The 24233-nt window shown below is 42.0% G+C and overlaps 2 protein-coding genes across 6 annotated transcripts in view; one reads left to right on the top strand and one right to left on the bottom strand.

Annotated features, from left to right (window-relative positions):
- Positions 1-2170: 2170 nt before the first annotated feature.
- Positions 2171-11441, bottom strand: TMEM183A (transmembrane protein 183A). 5 transcript variants are annotated; one of them, XM_063144343.1, is made up of 8 exons: positions 11257-11441; positions 11082-11171; positions 9358-9510; positions 8718-8877; positions 6918-7098; positions 4193-4267; positions 2834-2989; positions 2171-2455 (listed from the first exon to the last, which is right to left on the bottom strand). In XM_063144343.1, the coding sequence occupies exons 1-8, from the start codon at positions 11360-11362 to the stop codon at positions 2273-2275; spliced, it is 1104 nt and encodes a 367-aa protein (XP_063000413.1). In that variant the 5' UTR covers positions 11363-11441; the 3' UTR covers positions 2171-2272. The 5 variants fall into 5 exon arrangements, 2 of the variants coding, with proteins under 2 accessions (XP_063000413.1, XP_063000415.1); XM_063144345.1 differs by having other exon boundaries at positions 2834-2980; XR_010026292.1 differs by lacking the exon at positions 2171-2455 and adding an exon at positions 5174-5279 and having other exon boundaries at positions 2899-2980.
- Positions 11442-18108: 6667 nt separating this feature from the next.
- PPFIA4 (PTPRF interacting protein alpha 4) overlaps positions 18109-24233 on the top strand; it is a 145175-nt gene continuing 139050 nt past the window's right edge. Inside the window, exon 1 of the mRNA XM_063144338.1 lies at positions 18109-18162. The gene's annotated coding sequence lies outside the window, so the exon portion shown is untranslated. The remainder of the gene's footprint in view (positions 18163-24233) is intronic.

Raw genomic sequence — 24233 nt, 5'->3', positions numbered from 1 at the left:
AAGCTTGGAAGAATTTACCACAGGACTACTTGAAAAACTTAGTGGTATACGAAAGCGAATTGCTTCATTTTTGCATTCTAAGGTCAACATTTAAGGTCAACACAAAATACTGTCTTGTTTTAAAAACACAGAAATTTTTGTTACTTTTCATTGTATTAACGTTTCTTTGTGTTTGCTTCAATACTATATAGTGGTTTTTTTCAAACCAATAAACACTAACTGTTCAGATAAATTGCTTCAATTCACCTTTTCCAGCGTGGCCTAAGACTTTTGCACAGTACTGTATATGAACAAGATGCCCATCAAAAAAGTCGCACATGCATGGGAATATGCCCTAAAGCTGGGTTGCAGTTGAGTGGGAGCTATAGCGCTATCTTCAGCATACCTTTCTTACTAGCTCCCTCTCATTTTTCTTACGTTGCTTCTCCCCTGCTTTCTCCCTCTTGGTTCCTTCACTTGCATACTGTATCATGTGCAGCCTTACCTCAGTTGTCTCGTGTTCCAATATAACCCCTCCTTACAGCCATCTTAAGCAGGACACCCAATCTTTCTAAGCCTCAAGCATCTTTGTTTTTGCTTCCACTTATGCAGTGTCACTCAGTGCACTTTCCAATCACTGCTTTGGCGTTCTCACATTCAATTCTTGATCTGTTGCCTTGAGTCTTGTTAATGGAAATCAGGTATGATATAGTGATTACAAATACGAAAACAGTGCTATTTCCCCAAATCAAAAGATTTGACAAAGAAGCATAAGCAGGGGGAGATGTCATCTCCAACATGAAAGGTTGTAGATTTCCTAAGTATATTTCAAATGGTCTTTCTCGAACCTGCCCTGTCATGGTAGCTCAAGAAGAGACATATTTGCATATGTGTTGGATTTTGTATCAAAATATTTAGCTTTACTATTGATGTTTTTATGTTAGATCATTTTGGCAGTTCTCCACTATTTCATGATATTGGGAGACCATCTTTTAGCCATTTGTCTTTCTATAGCTATGTAATATAGCCAAGCCAGATGCTGATCTTTCCAGTATTGGCTAATAGGTTGTCAAAGCCTTGAGGGCTTCCCTTTCTGTTATATGACCCACTCAAAAATCATCTAGAGTGCTAGTAAGGTAGTAAGCATTTCTCTAATTACTGCAATATATGGAAACTGGTACCGTTGTCCTGTGTTGGGAAGTTCCTATGTACATGGGAAGTAGTTACATAGCATGTGCAAGCAGACTCAACTAAAGTGAACAGGGTAATGTGAAACATACAATTTCAGTGAGTGGGTTGGATCTAGAGGAGATCCACCGAAATCTATGGGAGTCACAACTTGTCCCACTGATTTCAGCGGGTCTAATTTGAAACATGACTAAATCCAGAGCTAACCTAGTTTATTTTATGAATACATATATAAAGGATTTACCATTTTCTTTCAGGCAGTCTGTGAGCGTGCATGCCACGTCAGAGGGTGAATGTTTCCTGCTATAAGTACATGGTCGGTGAGGAAATTAAGTCTAAAATCCTCATTGTTTCCTTGTATGGATCTACAGGAACATAAGAAGGGCCGTGCTGGATCAGACCAAGGGTCCATCTAGTCTAGCCTTCTGTTCACATAATGGCCAACTAGCTGCCCACGGGACTTCAGTGCAACAGCACTCTCCTGCCCATGTTCCCCAGCAACTGGTGTACATAGGCATACTTCCTCCGATGCTGGAAATAGCATCAGCACTAGTAGTTACTGTAAGACTTCTTCTCCAAGAATTTGTCTAACTCCCTCTTAAAGCCATCCAAATTGGTGGCCGTCCTATATCTTGTGGTAATGAATTCATTTCTCTATTCACTGTGTGAAGTACTTCCTTTCATCTGTCCTGAATCTCTCACCAAGTGCAGAGTCTGAGCACATTTTAAAGAGGAAGAGTGGAAACACTCCGCTATCAATTTCACTTTCTCATATCATTAATACCTGAACTGTTAACACGTCTAGACACACACAATACACTTGTCCTGCATTTTCCTTTAAGGGGAAAGTTTCATTAACACCAGAAGAATTTTAGGTGAACCTTTTTCCAGATAATAAAATGTCTTACAGAAGTGTTTATGGAACCTTATTACTACACAATACCTCTTTCCCCTCCCCTCCCCACCCCTCCCCAATGGTGATCTAATATATACAGAGACCGGCTTATCAAGTTTAGTCCTTTATGGAGATTTTATACAATGTAGTCTACAAATAAAATTAGACTTCCTGAAGTTTTTCCAGTTCATGTAAACTTCTTAGAAGTCTTCAAATATGTGAGGAGGGAAACTGTGGGTGCCACCAATCAAAAAGACGCACACTGTGCACAGGGTCCATTATAACTTGCACTCCATAGTCAAATCTTGGTTTCTTGCCATTCCAAACTGGTGAATCATGGAATACCATTTTCACTCTGTGATGTCTCATGTCAGTGCTCACATTTATTGTGAACTGCAAAAAACAAAACAAAATCAGAAACCTCCTTAAGATCTAGATACTATTTTAATAGCATGTACAACTTCTCAATCCTATTAAAAGTGAACAGCACAGGATTTGAGCTTGTTAATGTTTTCAGCTTAATCTCTGAAGAAACCTTCTTGCCCCCAAACAGTTTTGAGCAGCCATAAGAACCTCCATTATTTAAACTTCAGCAATTGATGTAGTGAATATCTATACAATATCCATGAAGTTTAGAATCTGTTGGGCAGAGATTATGCCCTAGTCTCATTATACACTATGGACATAATTTCTACTCTAGCAAAACTTGTACAAAGTTTGCTCTGTGCACCAAGATGTGGTGATGAGCACAGAAATAATTCTAGCACTTACCAAGGTAATTGTCATGCCCATGACAATAGGTATATATATAAAGTTGAGGGTGGTGATCTGCAATAGGCAGCAGTCTCGGTCAGGATTCACGTGGACATCTTCGTACCGGATGGGTGGTTGAAGATGTTTCGAACAGTTGTTCTTGAACTTGGGAGACTCAAAAGAAATGCATTCATTCAGTTACCAGAAATTGATTCCATTTCTATAAGCTTTCAGAACTGTGAACTATTCCTGCAGACTTAAATCTGGGTAAGAAGGAAGACATATGCCTTGGCAGAAAAAAATTATAGGACTATCTTTGAAGGATCAGGACTGGTCCCAGATTCACTTCACTAACTCCCTTCTCTGTGGAAAGGGCTTGATCTTGCTTTGAAGCTTTTTATAAGAATGTGCAGATGTTAAGGGGAAATATTTTATTCTAATATTTTAAATTTGAACATTTGTTTTTGCCATGGTATGATTTCAGAAGGATAAGCATTTTCTAATTCAAAGATGGTCAACAGGTGGCGACTAGGCTAAAAGCAGATTGATTTAATCCTCAGTCCTACCAAATTTTAAGAAATTTGATAAAGCTTTTGCCTACCAATTTTATGTATGAAGGAAATGTTACATTTATTACATAAATATTATAGATAATATTTCCAAGATATAGTACAAACTTGTTATATCACATTTCATATACAATGCCTGTCCTCAAAAAGACATACTATATGCAATTCTGATCTATTTTGATGCAATGCTCTTCCACATTTTGAAAAAGTAAAGATGTACTGCCAATCTTTTGGGACATGCATGTGCAGAAAGATCTTTCTCCTATGGTAGGATACCTTAATGGAGAGGGGTCAGGTTGTGCAGCAACACACACCTCCAGCCTATGAACCACTAACTGGAGACTAGGACAACCATCACAAATGCAGAAGTTATCTGCCCTTGCTCTACAATTTCAGGATGGGAAAGAAGGCATAAGTTGTATAAAAATTTAGGAGTTAGAAAATCAGTATTGAAACCAGACTAATGGCCTCTTGCCTTGATAAGCATAATTACACACGGATCTTTTATCCTGCCTCTATCTAGCATATAACTATTTTCATTTACCAAATGACTTTCAATGCTTTTTCAAACCAAGAAAGTACCTCAAGCAGCAATAAGCAAAAGCAGCTGCTTTAATTACTTTAAATTGCTGCATTTCATGGCTGTTTTTAATTGAGGTTTACTATTGCATATTTATTCCCTTAATATGTCTTCTCCCTCTCTGTAAGCTGCACTAAATACCTATTGGTAGAAGAGTGGGATATAAACTCCAACCAACCATTCTGCAATGTTGCTATTCTAATATTGGTAAGAATTTAGCATTCATACCTGCCTTTGGAATTTGAAGCTGAATTCCCACAGTGAAGATTGCCGGTCAACCTTTTTAGACCAGAAAAGCAGGCACTGATGCAGAAGAGAGAAAGAGTTGTGACATGCAGTCTTGCACTATGTAGACATAAAGCAGCTCATACAAACAAAGTCTGATTAATATACTTGTAACTGTCCATGATTCAGAATCCATTATATTTTTAAGTGCAGCATGGCTTGACATGAACATAAGAACAATGCTGGATCAGACCAAGGGTCTATTTAGTCCAGTATTCTGTTCTAGCCTAGTATTGTCCACACTGACTGTATTGTCCACATTCACTCTTCAGGGTTTGAGACAGGATTCTCTGCCAGCCCCATCCGTAGATGCCAGGGATTGAGCCTGGGATATTCTGCATGCAAAGCATGTGCTCCATCACTGAGTTACAACCCCTCTCACAAGCCAGATGCCTATTGAGAAACTTATACTACTTATCCACTTACACTGGCAATCTGCCACTAGACCTGCCATTCTATTAACATGCCAGTCATCCACAAGCTTTATTAACTCCCGCCCCACTGCCCTGAAAAACATACTAGGGCTCAAGACAACAACTGCTCTACTGTGAAAATACTAATGCAATTCCCTCTATGGGAAGAGGCACCACCCTACTGAAGTCAACAGCTATAGAAAAGCCTCACCCTGTCTTATGTATTGTACAGACAAGTGCCTACAGTAGTAGAATTACTATAAGCAGTAAGCCATCAGTCTTTATAAAGGAGACATGCACAACCCAAACTATAATTAAGTTCAGAAGCATGCATCAAGAAGGACCTTTCATGCAAACGTGCCTCTCTTCATGGCTTAACAGAAACATACTCCCTAAACATAATCCCACTCTTCTGAGCAGCACTGAATATTAGTTACAAGGAGGAAGGTAGTTAAGCACATGAGTACCTCCTAAGGGGCAGAGGATATCATCCACATGCCAACTGTCCTACCCTTCAGATGTGTACCATGTGGCCTGCTGCTCCAAACAGTGAGGGTGTCTTTAAGGGCAAACTTCTGCTGACACCACAACGGCTCCAGTGTCCCACAGAAGCTACACTGGGAAAGAGAAAGGGAAATTAAATAGGAAGAGCTGGTTTCAGTAACCAAAAGACCAAGTCTCTCTGCCTTGCATGTTCAACGTATGTAGTCATCTCCCACTAGTGAGAGGAGACGCTACAGGGGAGAAATCCAAATCCAAATGTAAAGGCTCTCTGGCTGTACAGTGTACAAAGAAACTCCTGTACACACAAATTGCATTTGCATGACTTGCACTTCGGTAATGCCAAGATGCAGTGGAATCAGAGTGATAGCAAATTTCTATCTTTTTGAATTTAAGCCAAACCATTACTGTTATTGCACTACAGACATCTGTCATTTAATTTTCTTTTGTAAGTTATTATTACTTTTTATACACAAGGGATGTACAAATTATTAGTACAATAGCAACATTAGCTGTGGACACCAAAGCCGTTGTGATGTGAACATGAAGAATCCAAGCTACCAATCCTTCTATCTCCTTTGGACTGGTAACTGGCTAACCCAACTACCTCCTGGAACTGGAAAAATGTGTCAAGGGACTGTAAACTTCTTTGGATACAGATATTAGTCATGCAACACACTGCTAATGGACTTTCCAGAAAGAAATCATGATGTCACAAGTTGGCGTTTATACATAGAAGGAAAATGCAAATTCTTTACTTAAGGCTAAATATTTTTGACTTCTATTAACATTTTGACTTCTGTTAGCTAAGGCATTTATAAGTAGGGCTGTGCACCGCCTTGGGCCAAACCCGCGAAACCAAGGCAAGGCGGGCTGATTCAGCCCGCCTCACCTTGGTTCTGAGGCGCCCCGAAGCCACACAGCACCAAAGCTTCGGGAAGCCTCGGGCCACTTCAGAGTAGCCCTGGGCCCTCCCTCCCACCATCCTGGGAAAGCCAGCACAAGGCAGGCCGTGAGTCCTTTGGACTCACCTCCCTCTTCCCACTCTCCCTGCTCACCTGCCACCATTGCCACTGCATCGCTCCTGCCACCAAACTATGGTGGCCATAGAGGTACTAATCAGAGCCCCTGCGATATCTTGAAATCTCAGCCTGGTTCTCAGGAGCGCTGCAATTCTTGGTTGCGGTGGACGATGCAGCGATGGCGGCAGGAGCGATGTGGTGGCAATGGCAGCAGGAGCGATGCAGTGGGTGGTGATGGTGGCAGCAATGTGGCGATGGCAGCAGGAGCGATGCAGCAGTGGCGATGGTGGCAGGAGCGATGCGGCGATGGTGGCAATGTGGCGGGCAGCGATGGCGGCAGGTGAGCAGGGAGAGGGAGGTGAGTCCAATGGACTCATGGCTGGCCTTGCTACCAGCTTCCCTGGCTGCGCAGCCATTACCCAGGGACTTAAAAGGCCGAGTCGCCTCAGAGGGCCCAAATCTCACCTCGGCTTTGGCACAGAGGGGAGGCAGGCAACCCCCGAAGCACCCTGAGTCGAATCGGGGCTGTTTCAGGGGCTCTGAACCGGCCTCCGAGGCGAATCGGGGTGACCATGCACAGCCCTATTTATAAGCAGCAAGTAGAAATATACAAGAGTGGTCCTAGTACAAACAAAATCTGTCTAAAATGTAGACTTGATAAATGGGCTCTTCACTGCCAATAAAATACGCTAACACACAACTGAATAAGAACACTTCTGTTTAAACACTTACTTTTGAATTTTTTAGTGTGCTTGGAGTAGTCTCTGGAATTGCTGGATTTCTGGATATCTGGGAAACAAAAGGTCTATACATATGGTATAGGGAGCGAATCACACACGCACGGAGGCAGTACATCTTTTCTATAGACTCTGGCTGTAAACGGATTGGGAGGTATGCATTCCTATTGTAGTGCCTAGAAGAAATTCAATAAAAAAATAATTTTAAGGCAGAAATACCTAATTTCATCCAAACATTATCTAAACCAGTGTTTCAGCCTTTCAGTTTGCCCCCCCCAGCTCAAAACATGTTCTGTCTTCTGCACACACAACTACTCCCAGCACCTACTGTCTGTTCCACAGCATGGAAGGCATGGATTCTTGCAGAGTCATGTGCACATAGCCTGATCTTGTTTCAAGCATCTTGAGATTGATGCACTAAACTAACACTAATATTAGAAAGGGAACAAAAACAATAAAAAAGAAGCAGGTCTTCCCAAAATTAGAATATGGTGATAGGACAAGTAGAAGAGCAATTACCCTCACAAATCCAATGTGAATCAGTGAGGATTCTCTGCTGCAGAGTATGTAGCCCACCCACATGCCCTGGTTAGTAAAGTGAGGAAGACTTCACTTGCAATAATATGCATCAACCTATGGGTAGCCAAGATGCAAACAATTCAGCAACCTAAGAATGCTGATAAAAAGCCTGTCATTAAGACTCAATACAGGAATAAGAATTCAGAAGGGATATTAGCTAGGAGTTGACGGTTGATGATGCCTCTTTCCTCATCTGTCTTTTTTATCATGCCCTACACTACTCTTACAACCAGCTACATTAGGGTTGATGACCCATAACTTAAATATAAGTAGATTATTGCCGCATACAAGTCCAAAGAGAATAGTCTTTTTATAGATACAACCTATTATAATTTAACAGAAGCTGAAAACATTGAAAGGAGCTAGTACTACACCATATTCAAAGCTGGTTAATATGCTGACCTGGTGAGTGATCCCTTGGATGTGTTCTTCTCTGCCACCACACATTTAGCTGATATGACACAGGTGCTTTGTGTCAAAATTCAGCATCTGTGATTATTTCCCCCATCCCGAGGACAACTGTATGAACTGAGCTTCTATGCAGTGTACCAATGTTATGCATGGGAGGCTGCAGGCCCCATCTTCCACCATGGGATGTTAATCAGCCTAAAGTGGTTGTAGTTCAATTCTCCATTCTCCCTGACTCAAGGGAGGCAACTAGACTCATGAGGTGCAACCTTGCAGACCAGATTATGCAACACAGGATGATTTTACAGCCAGAAAAGCCCCTTAAAAGACAGCGTAATCAAAGAGCCTCAGTCATTACTAGCTATAAGATCTTAATAGCCTTCTTTAATATGACTTTCAAGTGATTTTTGACAGTGTTGTTGTATCTATCATATCTCATGTGTATTCTGCATATTATGGTTTAGTTATATCATACATATTTTGATATGCATTCAGTATTATTATTCTAATCAAACTGGGTTTCTCATGGACAGTCTAGAGATGCCAAAATTCCCATTTTATCGTAACACATTTCAGACCTCAAAGTCACCATAAATATGCAACTAATTTTTATACACACTGGCTCTGTTCAGAAGACACCTTAAACCACAGTTTTAACCATGGTGAATAAGTCTTTTTGCCTTATTCACCGTGGTTAAAGTTGTGGCTTATGGTGTCTTCTGAGCAGGGCCACTATTCCCTTCAAACTTTACAGCAGAGCCCCCTAAATCACCAAGATAATCTACTGAGCATTTACAAACTGACATACCTTCTATAAAGTCTGGTCCAAAAGGCAGCAGTGCAAGTGACAGTCCACGCTCTTTTACAAATGAGAGAAAAATTCACAGTGTCTTCTGGACGTATGTAGGATGCCAGCATCAACCAAATATCAATAGGATATTCTTTGCCTATTACCCCATCAGAATTTTCTGAAGGTAATGAAGAAAGAACATTACCAACCATCGCCACGTCTTCAAAGCTAGCAATAAAGCAATATGACTTAGCGGAACTCTTAGAAGGTGCAAGTTCCCTTTTTTGCAATAAATCAGCTTATGTTAATCAGCTCATGGTAGAATACATAGGATTACCCTATTTTATCCTTACAACATCACATGAGGAAGCTAAGTAACTGGCCCAAGTTCACCTAGTAAGCTTAGTGGCTGAGCAGGGATTTGAAACCAGATCTTACTACTACAAGTCCACACCAGTTTTGGTAGGACTTTATTTTCTTAACTGATAGTGGAAAGAATAAGGAAGCATGCATGCCAATAACTGTAAAAAATGTTATTGGGCAGTTATATGGTTCACACATAGGTCATATACAAGAAGAAATTCATTTGAGAAATGGGAATGATCTAAGAGACTGCCAGAAACCATGATTAAATTGTCACAAATCAATTTGTACTAACCTCTATGCCTCTGGTTTTTCTTTTTTCTAGACAATATTGTATCATTGGCAAAATCCTCAGAATCCATTTCATCATTACTACCGCAGGACTCTGCCACTGATAATACTTCATCAGTAGGTACACAAGATGCCTCCAAACCACAGAGTGATTTCACTAGAATCACAAATAAACAGAATATGTTGAAATACAAGAACTGATAATGTCCATGATTTTTGTATTCAGAAAACTGGAAAAGAGCTACTTCCAAATATGTGTACTTTATTTTACACAGCTATTGCATTGTGCCTGTGTTCAGTTGTACAGGGAACTCAGATTCTTTCAAGAAGGGAACTTGTCAGTTAGCTGAAATTAAAACCCCACACAGAAGCAGGCCAAGGACTGAGAAGTTATTCTGGGAAACAGGCAAACTAAGAGAGGGAGTCCAGGGTACTGAAGGAAAAATGCAAACTAGACAATGGACTAAGGTAGAGAAATCTGAAGGAAAGGTAGGCATGAAGAGCAGAGCAGAGATAACAGGAATTGGAGGCAAGAAGGAGCTAGTTAGAGAACCCGTGCTTAACATGGAATATGTGCGAGTGTTAAGGAAACCGGTCAATAGCTAGCAGATATAAGAAAGAGGGCAGTAAGAGAAAAACAGGAAGCTTGAATCAATGGGTGATGGACACATCAAGCTGAATAAAGGAGGTACCCAGAGGAAAGCCAGGCAAAGCTACATGCATGTCCCAGAAATAAGAAGACAATGTATTACTGGGAAGAAAGGAGATTTGGAAAACTGGAGACTCATGATCTGAAGAGGCAAAGTTCTCAAGTCAGAGCGGGCATCGTGTTGCTCAGTAGAGACCAAAGGGAAAGTCTTCCCAGTTATGTTTACTACTGTTACTGCAATATTGAGATGTAGCAAATGTAATGGCCAAAACATAGGAAGGAGGAAGATAAGGACCTTCATTCCACATATCATGTCACATATCAATTTGTACTAACCATCAATTAATTGGCTACAGGATTCTGATAAGTTTATTGATGCCTATAACAGTATTCCTTAATTTGATATCTGGGGTACATTTTTCCCTACATTAAGATTGCACACACACCTTCACTTTTCTACTCAGAGACCCATATTTATTTTCCTAATCAGCTTCCAGGACAATAAGTAGGCATCCTCCTTGTAGTTGCAGGATAGACTAGTTGTGTTTTTCATACTGTATTTTCTATTTGTGTTTTTAACCTGTTGGTTGTTTTATTATGATTTTAATTTCTGTGAACTGCCCAGAGAGCTTCGGCTATTGGGCGGTATAAAAATGTAATAAATAAATAAATAGTTAATATTGCTAGTTAGCATTCTGCCCTGTCAGGCCTCTCTGTACCTGTCAGGTGCTGGCAGCAACAAGGGAGTTTTGGGACATCCTTCCTCAGAACGTCACAGCCTACATATCTCCAGAGAGTTGGGGTCAATTCTGCATGGTGCATTCCTACAGAACTGGTCTACAATGGTGAACACATTCAACATAGTGGCTTAGTGGGATTTTTTGATACAGCAATTCGACCATTACACGTTCGTAGGAAAGCAAAGCCAAGACACATCCCGTTAACGCATAACTTTAAGAATTGGTACACTTAACACCATACACGTTTTTAAAAGGTGCCTCAAGACTCGGTTGTTTTTGTTGCTAGTCCGACACTAGCTGCTCTTTTGGTGCGACTCCTCCCTTCGTGCCCGGACTCACCTTCCTTCTGCACCGCGTTGGCCACCGCCTTCTTCACACGCCCAGATTTCACCACGGCGGGATCCGAGTTGGCGTAGTCGGCCACGGTCACTGCGGAGGGCAAGCGAGAGAGTTCAGGAGCCGCGTCAGCGGACAATGGCTGCCACCAGCCACGACAACTGGCCCGACTACTTACCGCGCTCGAAGCAGACGTTGTCGGCTCGAAACTTGAGACGCTTTCGGGACCCGCGCTTGCGCATGGTGGAAGGAGGTGCCACTACCGGCCGGTCTCGGGGCGCCATTTCCTCAGCGGTGGCCGAGCCGCGGAGCCTCGCTCGTCGGCTCGGCGCAGCTCCTTAGCCATCCCGCTCCTGCCGGCACCGTGACCCGGGTCGGGGCAACTCTCGCGACAACCACAAACATCTCGGCGCGCGTCGTAGACGTAATTGGCTGGCACCATAGGGCATAACGTCATCAACTTGCGACAGAAGTGGTTGTTCTAGATGCGTGCGGTTGGCGGAGTGGCCCCATTTAGGTTCTCTCCCTCACGAGCCGAATGGACGCCCCGCGACTCGAGTCTTTCCCATTTAAAGAGTCTGGGGGAGGACTTGGAATAAAGTGCCCGCTCAGCTCGTCGTTTGAATAAGTCACTCTCATCCTATTTAATACAGCTGTTGAGAGGACAGAGTGAGATATCCGAGGTCCTTGGAAGAAGGACGGAATGCTGTTGTTGTAAATTCTTTTCTAGCTGCTTTCCGTTCCCGATAGCCGCCTACCGCAAACGGATCAACCGAAACTTTGATCAGGAACGTACTGAAACTTTTCTTGGCTTTACTAAGTAGTAAGGGCTTAACAGTTTTCTGCATCGTTGTCGGCAGAATAGGAAATATACTGTTTCCTTACTCTGTCCACTGGAGAAAGTTAAACTGCAGGTGGACAGAGTTCCTTTTAAGATAGCCTCAATGGATGAACAGAGTAGCTTTTATGGCATATAAGGAGCCTATAGGCAGATGGAACACAGTCAAATTGGTTTCCTGTGAGTAACCCCCCCCCCCCAAAAAAATATATATAATCAAGATATTTGAAAGGAAGCACAATATTTTCTTCTCTCATGGCTGGGGAGTGATTCCCTTTTGCTTTGGCTTGCAATTTCTTATAGACCATGCTCAGCATTTACCTTCAATTTTCTAAAAACTTTCTCCAACCAAGTTCTATTCTGATCTTTGTACAATACTTCTCTCTCATATAATCTCATGCAGTCTAACAAGACAACTCAGAACAAATCCCCTTTTCTCCAAGCCTCACAAGTTCAATTTGCCTGATCAAAGTCTCACATCCTAGCAGAAACATTAGAGCATATTCTTCTAATTCATTGCCCTAGATAACTTACCCTCTGGTTTTTCCCAGCAAGAAGAATCCATAAGCATATTTTATTCCATTTAACTCTTCTTTCATACTACATTTGCACGCCCCCCTTACATCTTCAGCTACTGCTGGCAAAACTCACCTTCGGCCTAGTTAATGATTTACATTCTGAAGTGTTATAGATTAAAGCATTGTAGTTACACAACAGAAGAAACAACACTTTATAGATAGAATAAATACTTTGCAAAGGTTCAAATCAAAGAGATTAGGATTTCTTGTGCGATGCAAATTGCTTTATACAGTGCTGCATTAACCACAAATAAGGTAGTCAACTGATCAGGAAAAAAAGGCCTAGCTTTCCCTTGTAACCTTAACAGATGCTTGATCTTTCAAAATTAGGTGGAGCTTTTCACATTATCTGCTGCACATCAAGCTGCTATTAAAGGCATAGCTGCAGTGGCTGATTGAAATTAGCAATTTTTGTCCATAGAAGCGGCACTACTTTCAGAGGACCTAGAGAAATAAACTAGCTTTGGTTTAGTACTATTCTGTGTAAAATATGTACATAGTGAGATTTGCATGGCTTAAGGAATAACATTTTTTAAATTTGATTCTGTTTTGGCTTTAGCTATGAAATAAGCTATTCTGTTTTAGATCAATTGGGGTTACAATCCTAGACTTACTATGGAGTAAGTCACATTGAACCCAAACATGCATAGGATTGTACTATAATTTTCAATTACCAGTTTGGCATGCCTGAACCAGTTCAATTCGCATGGAGAAATACAGATACCTCCACAATGCTGATTTTTAATGTAGGGCAGAGCAAGTTCATTAGTCTAACTTCTTAAGAATGACCTACACCAGAGCTTAGATACTAGGAGTCTGCTGCACTCTGTATTATCTGGGATCTTAAGGCCTAATCAAAGATTCAGGTTTTAAAGGAGCTCCATATATTTGAATTTTATGTCACAGGATTTTAACAACAGCTTAATTTTTTTTTAGCAACAGAGGCTGAGCACTACATAATTTAGTTACTGTACATGTAAATACCATGTTCTTCTCCTTCTTCTTAATTACCATCTACATGTACCGAAGTGGATAACAACCTTAAAGCAAGTTGGTTGCTTTTGGGCCTGAGAGAAAAGTACAGAAGCCGGGGGTATGTGTGTGTAACTCTTGAGTAAGACTTAGTCCCAAGTATGTTTGCTCAAGATTGCAGTGTATTAGAATTCTTTGATGCAGGAGTCAGTCTGCCACCATTTTCCTAGCAAGATTCCTGTACCTTTAAGAGTGACAGGAAGAAATCCAACAGGTGAAGTATTTCTGGCTCTTGTATATGTATGTTGAAAAAAGATTAAATTGCTGTATTTGTATCTGTCATGCATCTGTTAAAGGCACATAAGCCCTGCCAGAAAAAAAGGGCACAATCCTATCTAAATGTTGGAATATTACTGCCCTGGCTAGAATGTCATCCCCTTGAACTGTTGTTGGAACTGGATTTACAATGATAGAGGACAATAGGGATTCATAGTTTTTTTTGTTATTGGTAAGTGTTAGTATGTGCCTTACTAAACTTTATTTATTAGTTATTCACTATCAAGTAAACTAATATAATAATATAACCATAAAATATAAAATAATCACTAGAATCCTTTGTGTGTGTTAGCAGTCTGGACATCCAAAAGGCTTTTGACTGACAGTTCTGTACATGCTTACTCAGAAGCAAGTCCCATTCAATTCAAAGGGGTTTAATTCTAGGTAAGTGTATATTGATTGGAGTTTAAATCCATCATCAAAGGCTCCTGTATAAACTTAGCAGTCTTGGAAGATAGGGCACTTTTTCTCACAAGGAAGGAAAACAAGCAGTGAGATTCTGTTTTAACACCCAGAACTGCTGCCATCATATCTAGTTTGGCTGAAGTGCAAAATGATGCATGTTGGGAGGAGGAAGAAAATATTTACTTTATACATTATATATATATACTTATATTCAAAATCTATACTACACTGCAGTTAAAAAGAAATTCTCAGGTCGGTTTAATTCTGTCATAGAATTAAAACAGCAAATTAGAAGCAGTGTAAAAAATGATCCAGAAAGATAGAGAAGCAGCAATGAAAAATGTTGGGAAAGTTAAAAGGTCTTTGCCAGAACATACAGATAACAGCACTGTGTTAGGCAAGCCTCCCTGTGGAGCAGATTCTACAAGTGTCACACCACATGTCATCTCAGATGGTGTCGACAGTGTTGGGAGAAGAGCTTTTTGAACAGATCTTCATGCGTAAGCATCTCTCTCAGGTACCTGGGTTCCTTCCAAGCTTGTAAGGCATATATGCTGATGGGGTCTGAAGTATCTATGACTACCCAGAAAAGCGATTTTAGGGTTGGGGTGGATATTTAACTAAATGTAAATTCAGTGAGCAATTGCAGTAAACAAGGCAAACTCCAGTGTTGGGAATGATTAGAAAAGGGATCGGTGGGGTGGGGAGACCCTTGCTGGTATTATAACACTCTTATATAAGTCTGCGGTGTGGTCACATTTGGAATACTGTGTACAGTCCCTATTTCCATATTTCATACTGTAATCATACCATTCTGTATCTGGAAAATGTATCGAAAAGAGGAAACAGTATGATCAAAAGGTAAGCGCATCTTCCTAGTTAGTAGGGTGACTATATGAAAAGGAGGACAGGACTCCTGTATCTTTTAACAGTTGTATTGAAGAGGGAATTTCAGCAGGTGTCATGTTTATATATGGAGAACCTGGTGAAATTCCCTCTTTATCACAACAGTTAAAGCTGCAGGTGCCCTGCCCTCTTTTGAATCTGGTCACTCTAGTATAGCTCCTGCAGCTTTAACGGTTGTGATGAAGAGGAAATTTCCACCAGTTTCTCCATATATACAAATGACATCTGCTGAAATTCCCTTTTCAATACAACTGTTAAAGATACAGGAGCCCTGTCCTCCCTTTTATACAGTCACCCTAACTAGTGAGGAAGGATTAAAAAGCATTCAACTTTGATGCTTTTTGGTTTAGAAAAATGTGGGGACATTATAGAGCAGGGGTGAGGAATCTCTGGCCTATGAGGCCCCTCCCTTATGCCCCCTCTTTTCCTTTCATTATCAACTGACACCATTTTTCCTGATATTAACTGGCTTCCTCTAATTCAACTTTCTCTGCCAGCTCAGACTTGATGTTAAAATAGCCTACTATCTCATACAGCATCATGAATTAATGTGCATTTATGGAAGTTGGCAATATCTAATAATTCAGACCCCCTCCTCCCTCTTCCAAGCATAGCTAGAAGTCATATCTCAAGGACAGAATACAGAAAATGGGTAGAAGTCAATTTCCTAAAAGCAGGTCCTTAGTCAGGCCCTCATATAGTAGTCTATTAGCACCTGAGATCAGTGAGCTATCAGTGATTTTTTTAAATTTGGCCTTTAAATTAATGTTATTTATACAAATTCATCACCTCTAGAACACATGTATACCCCCCTCCCCCCAGTATATAATGATATAGGAACACTAAATGCAAGCCTGTATATATCTACTAGGTCCTATTAAGTTCAATAGGACTTTTTCCTATGCGTGTTGGATTGCAGCCAAAGTGACTCACTGCCCAATCCTATGTATAGGACTGTGCAAAGCAATGCAGCCTGATCTATGCGTGTTTTCTCTGAGGGAGCCCCCTGAACTGTGATCGCTCAGCATAGGCATGTGCAAGGGGGGTGCCCAGGCACACTCTAATATCTCAAGCAATAAGTGCTGAGTTGGGGGGCCATTGAGTAGGTAACCAGAAGGGAATCCAGATGCAGCAAAAATGCCCCTTCAGTTGCCCTCCGTCTGCTCTGCTGCACTGGCAGCAAGAGGGAAAAGGGATTATTCTGCTGGGAGTCTCTGTGCTGGGAGCCACACTTCAAAGAGGCCAGGAGGAGGAACCCCAAGTGCTAATATCAACTCATAAGACCCTCCTCCAGCAAGTGTCACCACAAAGCCCCACCAGTGTTGGGGCTTGTGACATGTCTCCTCATTCCCCTCCCTCACCTGCAACAGCCCTCCTGTGGTCAGGCAAGCTTGACCACTGGTGTCTGTTGGCAGTAATGAATTGGATGAGGGCGAACAAATTGAAGCTTAATCCAGATGAGACAGGTGCTCCTGGTCAGTTGAAAGGCAGACCAGGGAATAGAGATTCAGCTTGTGCTGGATGGGGTTACACTCCCCCTGAAGACACAGGTCCGTGGCTTGGGTGTACTTCTGCCCTGAGCCCGAATGCTCAGGTTTCAGCGGTGGCCAGGAGTGCATTTGCACAGTTAAAGCTAGTGCGCCAGCTGTGTCCGTTCCTAGAGATGTTGGATCTGGCCATGGTGACACATGCCTTAGTTACATCCCGATTGGATTACTGTAACACGCTCTACGTGGGGCTGCCTTTAAAGAGTGTTTGGAAATTCCAGCTGGTTCAAAGAGCTGCAGCCAGATTGTTGACCGGGGCTGCTTACAGGGAGCATACAACTCCCCCTGTTAAAACAGCTCCACTGGCTTCCAGTCTGTTTCCGGGCACAATTCAAAGTGCTGGTTATTACCTATAAAGCCCTATATGGCTTGGGTCCAGGTTATTTGAAAGACTGTGTTCTCCCTTATAAGCCTGCCCATGGTTTGAGATCTTCTGGAGAAGCCCTTCTTTCAGTACCACCATCTTCACAGGCGCGCTTGGTGGGAACATGGGAGAGGGCCTCCTCGGTGGCTGCTCCAGTGCTTTGGAACTCTCAGGGAAGCTAGACTGGCTCCCTCCTTGATGGGCTTTCAGAAGCAGGCTAAAACTTGTTTGTTCCAGCAGGCCTTTGGAGAACAATCCATCCCTCCATCTATGCTAACTGACATAATTTTGTTGTGTATTTTAAACGTGTTTTTTTCCTTTTCAATGTATGTTTTAAACTTTGTAAGGCCGCCTTGAGGCCCAGTATTGGGCAAAAGGCGGGATACAAATAAATATAACAACAACAACAGCAACACAGAGTAGGGCATCACTGTCTACAGTGTTTAATAAATAAATGAATAAAAATAATGTCCTTTATGACTGAGTATTCAATAAATGTTTGCCATTAAAAATATATCCCTGAGCGCACACCCCAATGAAATGTGCTATGCACGCCTATGTCCCTCAGGTCCTTTGAAATAAGCCTTACAGGGCTCAACGAAGCTTACTTCTGAGTAAATATGCATACGGTCAGGCTAGTAAATACAAGCCGATGAATATGCATTGTTTCCTGCCCCTGGGCATGCAAGCCCACTAGCCGAGGGACAAGGATCATTGCGTAGCTTCTCTTGCGGTGGGAAGGAGAAAGGAAGCCAGCCACTCAAAGGCCCTGATCCTCCGCACACATCCTTGGAAATCTGTTCTATTGATGCCAACGGGACTCCCTTCCAAGTCTCCACGTTCAGGCTAGACGTAAGAAATCCGCGCCACTGCTGCGCTCCCCTTATCTGCATGGGGAGGGGAGGGGCCAGAAGGAGAGTCGTGAAAGGGCGGGGCTTCTTCCGATTGAAACGGAGGTGATTAATATTCAGGAGGGCAGGGTGGGCTAAAGGAGGGGGCGTGGTCACATACTAGAGAAGGGGCGGCTTAGGGGCGCGGCCATGCGCGAGCTGAGAAGGGTGAGGCGTTGTGGAGGCGTGGTCTGGCGCGAGCAGGGACGCTGGTCGCCGCTGCGATGAGAAGCTCCTTTCCGAAGCCGGTGAGTGGCGGTTTGTTTCTTGGGAGGGGGCAAGATGGGGCTGTGCCTTCAGGTCGATTCCCCCCCCCACACCTCCCCTAGGGCGACATGCCCGGATGGAAAGGGAGCGGGCGAGGGAACTGCTGTCCCGCTGAGGGGGCTTTACGTGACCGGGAATTTAGTGGGGAAAGAATAACGTGGCCGTTGAGCGTTGCCGCCTTTGCCGTGCCGTTGTGAGGTGCTGCGGCTAGTCAAGGAGGGAGAGAGGGATGGAAGGATGGATGGAGGCGGCGGGCGAGGAGAGCGCGCCGCCCGCTCTCCAGGCCTCCGTCTGTCCGTCCTTGCCGCAGCACGTCAGCTTTCCTCCCCTGGTTCCGCCGCGGCTGCGGGGGGCAACTGAGGCCGCGAGCAGGTGCCCCGGGTGGCTGCACGTAGATATCCCCCCTCTCCCGGGCCTTCGGTGCGTCGGGCTCCCGCGAGGGATGCTGAGCCTCGGAAGCCGGGGAGGGTGGCTTGCCCCTGCGGTCCACCGGCGGTGTGAACTGCGGGTCGCCCTGTAGCCCCGCTAGCTGTTATGGTCCAAGGCGCTTCGCGGAGCCTTTTGAGCCTCGCAGCCTGCCTCGATCGTTAAAGCCACTTCGCCCGAGAATCGCGGCGATGAAGGCGATGGGCGTAGACATACGGCCAGTCGGGGGCCGCGATGCACAAGTGCTCTGAAGAAGACGTGTGGTGAGCTCGGCCTTGCCAGCTCCACCCGATGCTTTGATGCTGACGGAAATACTGAGGAGGGGACATACGGGCCTTGTGCCATGTTTGTCTGTGTGAGGATGACTTGTGGCTCTCATCGGGGCAAAGTTAAAACAACAACACCCACACTTTCTCTTCCTTTTCTTTTTTTAGCGTTTTGTCCCTAGGAATATGAAATCTGTTACCCTACTCTCCTCTGACATATTCAATTCCAATTGCTTTTGCAGCTCACTGAACGGTTTATAGTCAGCACTTGAAAGATGGGTGCTTCTAATCACCTACTTAGCTTACATTAAAAATGTGTGTGAATGTCACAGATTGATTTTTGTAGTTTTGTGACTTGAAGCTCTGGTACAGATTTGCAGTTAATATTACTGGTTTGGATCCAGACTTAGTCATACTTAGTCAAGATCCATTGAAATTGTTAGTTGTTACTAATTGAATCCATTTATTTCAGTCATCTACTCTATAGCTAAGTCTAGATCCAACCAAAGAGGGACCAATTCTCCCTCTTCAATGGGTTTCATATTATTGAATCTTGTGGGTTAGGCGGTTATCGCAGGCTTCTATGAAATGCAGTAATATAAATACTATTGTTATATATGTACTTCTTGTAAGATATGTGCACTGTATCCTGACATGAAGTAACTGCTTACTATGGGAAAACAATCTTAATTATTTTGTTATGGTAATGCTAAGATGAGAGGGATCTATTTCTAAAGGTGATATGTAAGCTTTGGGTGGGGTGGGGGGCAAACCCATCAATACTTTCCCAGAAGATTTTGAAATCAAGCCTGAAATAAGAAGGAACAGATGGATGTGACAAATGGTTGAAAGAAACGTAAGGGGACAGCATGACAGTACAGAACAAGAGAAACAGCTGTCATAGCACACCAGCTGCTAAACTACTTTGAGTGTCCTATAAGCATTATGGTTGCTTTTATAACTGTGAATATGTATATACCCAGAATGGGTAGATTTGTCCACAAGGTTTAAATGTCTCAAAAGAATGCTCAGAATCAGTCTTTTACGACTATTGCTTTTAGTGTCAACTATTAGGATTGTGTCTTACACTTAAAAATGACAGTTTTGCATCCTCTTGCTACATCATTTTAATCCAGAAGCTCTGAGTCTAGTTTAAAGTATCAAGGATGAAATTTATATGGTCCTAATACTTACAGGCCATTTTGAGGTCAGATGATTGCCATGCACATCATTGTAGCCTAGTATAAATTGCCTAAGGATGCAATCCTATGCGTATTAAGACAGAAAAAAAAATCCCACAACTGACTTTTTTCTGACTAAGCATGCATAGGATTGTGCTCTTAAAGGATTAAATTAACACAGACTTACATGGCTACCCCTCTGGCAAAAATCAAATGAATGACTGTTGCAGCAATATCTTGCACTGTCTGATGCAGCCTTCCTCCTACTTGGTGCCCTCCAGATGGTTTGGATTATAACTCTAAGAATTCCTGACCATTTGCCATGTTGATTTGACTTATGGGAGTTAAAGTCAAAACCCAGGTTTTTAGGGCACTAGATGGGGGAAGGTTGTCTTGATGCATCTCTCATACTTTCTGGTTAGTGCTAAAACCATGGGAGAAGATGTCTTCTGGACAAGCTGTTGGCCTCCCCAAACCAAAGAACAAGCAATATGAGCAGAACAAATATGACTACATTAGCAGAGCTTTGATTTTAAGCATGGCATCTGGAAGATCGTTGAGGTGAGAGGATGAATGCTCTGGCCCTTGTCATTGGTGAGCAGCTTATAGGCCACTGGGAGCTTATCATTCTTTCTTTCCAGGAAGAATACACAACAAGGAGACAACTGTCCTGCCCCAATCATCAGCTAGAGAATGAGCAGCTGCACGAAGCTTGCTTCCCACTTCCCTCCCAGCAAGAATACCACTTGAAATGTCAGTAGTTTCATGCTTGCAAAGATGTCTCATGCTTGCCCTTGTCACTGGTCAAAGGGCCAAGGGCCTCTGAATAGTTTGACCGTCTTGATCCCAGCAGGAACATCAATAAGAGAATAGTTTAGCCCCAACTGGATGTAAATGCCTGTTAACATTTTACCCCTTGCTATGCTGTTGTCAATCTGATCTCTCTCATCTTCTACTCCCCTTCCTTGTGTGCCTCCTCTTTTAGATTGTGACACTGAAGGCCTATATCTTTAGTTTGATTTATGTGTAGCACCTATTTATATGCAGGCACTCTAGAACTAACGTAGTTATTTCTAGAGTGCCCTCATATGTCATTAATGTAGGCACTCTAGAAGTAATAAATAGAAAAGGAAGGAAATAGAGGTTTCTTTAAGCAGGGCTGTATATACTGTGGCTCAAAAAAGCCAAACTACTCTAAAGTAATATAATGTATACCAAGAAACACATTTTTATTTTGAATTTTTGCTGATGCTCTCTTTACAAGATGATAGCAAGCATGCTTATTTGTGAGTAAATAAGTCCCTGCCAGTATGTGTGCCTTACAATATTGTCCTCACTGTTATATATGGTCCCAGGGCATGGTCCAAAGGCACATGAGACAGCCACCTTGATGAAGTTAAGCAGGTTTGAGTCTGGTCAACACTTGGAGGGGATACCACCTGGGAACCTCATATAGCTATCTTGAATTCCATGAAGGAAGAAAGATGGGATATAAATGTTAATAATAAGTGTGTTGTTTAAGCATCCATGCTGCTTTTCTGCAAATCCAGCCTCCTGACTTATGCGCTCTTCTTCCTTTCTGGGTAAGATATTAGTTTGCTTGCCTTCATATTTATAAAGAAAAATGTCTGGTTGTCCTTAAGAGCCTGGGAAGGCGGCATGCACGACCATGGTTCAGTAATAGAGTGCATCCCTGGTTCAGTTTCCAGCATCTCTAGGTAGGACTGGGAAAGACTGCTGTCTGAAACCTTGGCAAGCTGCTATCTGTCAGTATTGACATACTGAGCTAGATGGACCAATGTTCTGACTCAATGTAACACAGCTTCTTATATTCCTATGACTATACTCTTGTCAGGGTCATTGATCATGCTGGAGAGGTCTACTCACATTCAAATGAATGAGTAGGATTCATGTTCAGACAAAGCAAGGCCTGGAATAAGGGGTGTGTGGGACTGGTATGCACTAGGTCATAGGGAGCAGGGCCTGTGTGCATGGACCCACACCCTACTTATATGTTTAGCCTATTCTATTATGCATGTGAACTGTGATCTGCCATATGCTGCAATATCACCATGAGTAGGCTTTACTGACTGGATACCCTCCAGATGTTTTGGACTACAAAACATCTGGAGGGCACCTATTTATTTGTTTGTTTTCTGCCCAATAGCTGAAGCACTCTAGCCAGTTCACAACAGTTGGGAAAGTTTATATAGATGCTGCTATGCCATAAAACTCTACCTGTCTGCCATGAGTAAATTATTATAAGTTAATGGAACCTATGTAGTAAATGTACATAGGATTCCAGCTTTAGGCCTTTATCCCTGAAACTTGAACTCATTCAATTGGATTCAGACTGATGCAGTTGAATATAATTCCCATTGAAGTCAATGAGAAATAATTAATTTAGTGGCAATACAACCCATAGTTCCATTGTCTTGAGAAAAACAATTCTGATCTCTTTCTTGAGAAATTAAGTACTAAAGTATAGTGAAAGCAAGGGTGAGTTAGCATATTTCTTGGAAGAGTTAATATAATATCCCACTGGGGCTGCTGGGTACTTTTTGCTTTAGGGTGGTTCTTTCAAACTGGTTGTTAAAGAAACCAAATGCTTTTATTAGGCTATGAAATAATCACACAGATAGCAGCTAACTGGAGTGTTAAACCTGAATGCCTAACTAATAGAAGGTGGCTAACTTTCTCTGGTGAGAAACCTACCCATAAATTGTTACTTTATATGAACTTAAGAAGAGCCATGTTGGATTAAACCAAGGGTCCATTTAGTTCAGCATTCTGTTTGCACAGTGGCCATCCAGCTGCCTGTGGAAACCCACAATTAGGATGCGCATGCAATAGCACATTCCTGCTTGTGCTCCTGGGAAAATGATGTCAGATTTGCTTCAGTTGGCTTTTTATGGCAACCTCTAGCTTGCAGAAATATGCAGGAAATGTTGAGGTTTCTAGTTAATTTTTATCTGTTGCACAGGCATAGAAACCAAAATGAATGCAATGTGATTTGTTACAATATGAAGTAGCACCTTTTCAATATTTCTTTGCAATATTTCTTTAAGAATCTTCCTTGCCTGTTCCTAATTAAAGTATTATTGGTTTCTGGAAATTAAACATTACTTCCACTGAGACACTATGTTGATGTTTAACACTTTCAGTGTCCCTAAGGCCTGCAGCAAATTTATGCTAGTGCATACATATAATCATGTGTTATAGAGCTGCCTGGTATTTTAGAAACCTGTACTTAAGGCTAACCTTTTAATTTTTTTTAATTGGATGAGCATTTGCCTTGGTTCCACATCAGCATTCGTATAGACCTTTAAAAAGTGGAGGTTAAGGGAAATGCTATCCCTATCCACACAGCATTTCAGTAGTCTTTTTGTTTTGTTTTTAAATATATGGTTCCTTTCTCCAGTACCAAGGAGTACGTCTCCTGGTGTGCATTTGTTTATAATTATAGGGTGATTAACAGGTGTTTTTCCCCCTGTAGCAAAACTTCTCCAAATCCTTACTGTGCTACTTTTGTAGACATGGAAAGCCTATTTATTCTATTAAACCATTGATGATACATTTTCTGGTTTAAATGCTTTCTTTTGTTTTGTTACTGGCTTTTAGCTATTCTATTGATACTCCATATGCTTGCTTTTGTGAGCATCATTGAGTATAATAGTTGGCAGAATATAAATGTTAAAATAAATTAACTTCCATTGTTCAAAAAACTATCTGTAAAAAATCATTAAGCTTTTTTGGGTTTTCGCTGCTAACATGCAAAGTGTTAACCATCAGTAAACGTTAGATGAGTTTTCATTTTGAATTAATAGCCGAATAGTTTACTTTGTTTTTGATATCTGTTTTATCGGAAAGCGAGTAAGTGTGTTTGTGGTTCTTCAAGAATTGTAAAGAGTATAATATTCTCAGATCATAATTTCTTCTATAATATTCTCACTTCCTAGTTATAAAACCTCTGCAGCTTGTTTGAATCTTGGAGCATTTCTGGTATGAGAGCACTGCTCCATTATTAGGAATATTGGGTGGTGATGGGATGTTGAAATTTTGCCCTTTAAAATTATTTCCTTGTGTACATGGTTTGGAATGTAAAACAGGTGTTCTTAAATTTGGTTATGAGCAACAACAAAAGTGCTTGATTACTAGTATGTTGCAATGTAGACTAGT

This window comes from Elgaria multicarinata, chromosome 1, assembly GCF_023053635.1.
Source record: "Elgaria multicarinata webbii isolate HBS135686 ecotype San Diego chromosome 1, rElgMul1.1.pri, whole genome shotgun sequence".
Lineage (NCBI taxonomy): Eukaryota > Metazoa > Chordata > Lepidosauria > Squamata > Anguidae > Elgaria > Elgaria multicarinata.
Note: the sequence above shows the minus strand (reverse complement) of the source record. Positions and strands in the feature narration are given on the sequence as shown.

Excerpts from the sequence above, each read along its gene's own strand:
- TMEM183A (XM_063144343.1), bottom strand. The coding sequence starts at position 11,362 with ATGGCGCCCCGAGACCGGCCGGTAGTGGCACCTCCTTCCACCATGCGC. Across the intron at positions 4,268-6,917 it reads GCACACTAAAAAATTCAAAA|TGCCTGCTTTTCTGGTCTAA; the intron begins GTAAGTGTTTAA and ends CTTCTGCATCAG. Across the intron at positions 2,990-4,192 it reads GCTTCAAATTCCAAAGGCAG|TCTCCCAAGTTCAAGAACAA; the intron begins GTATGAATGCTA and ends ATTTCTTTTGAG.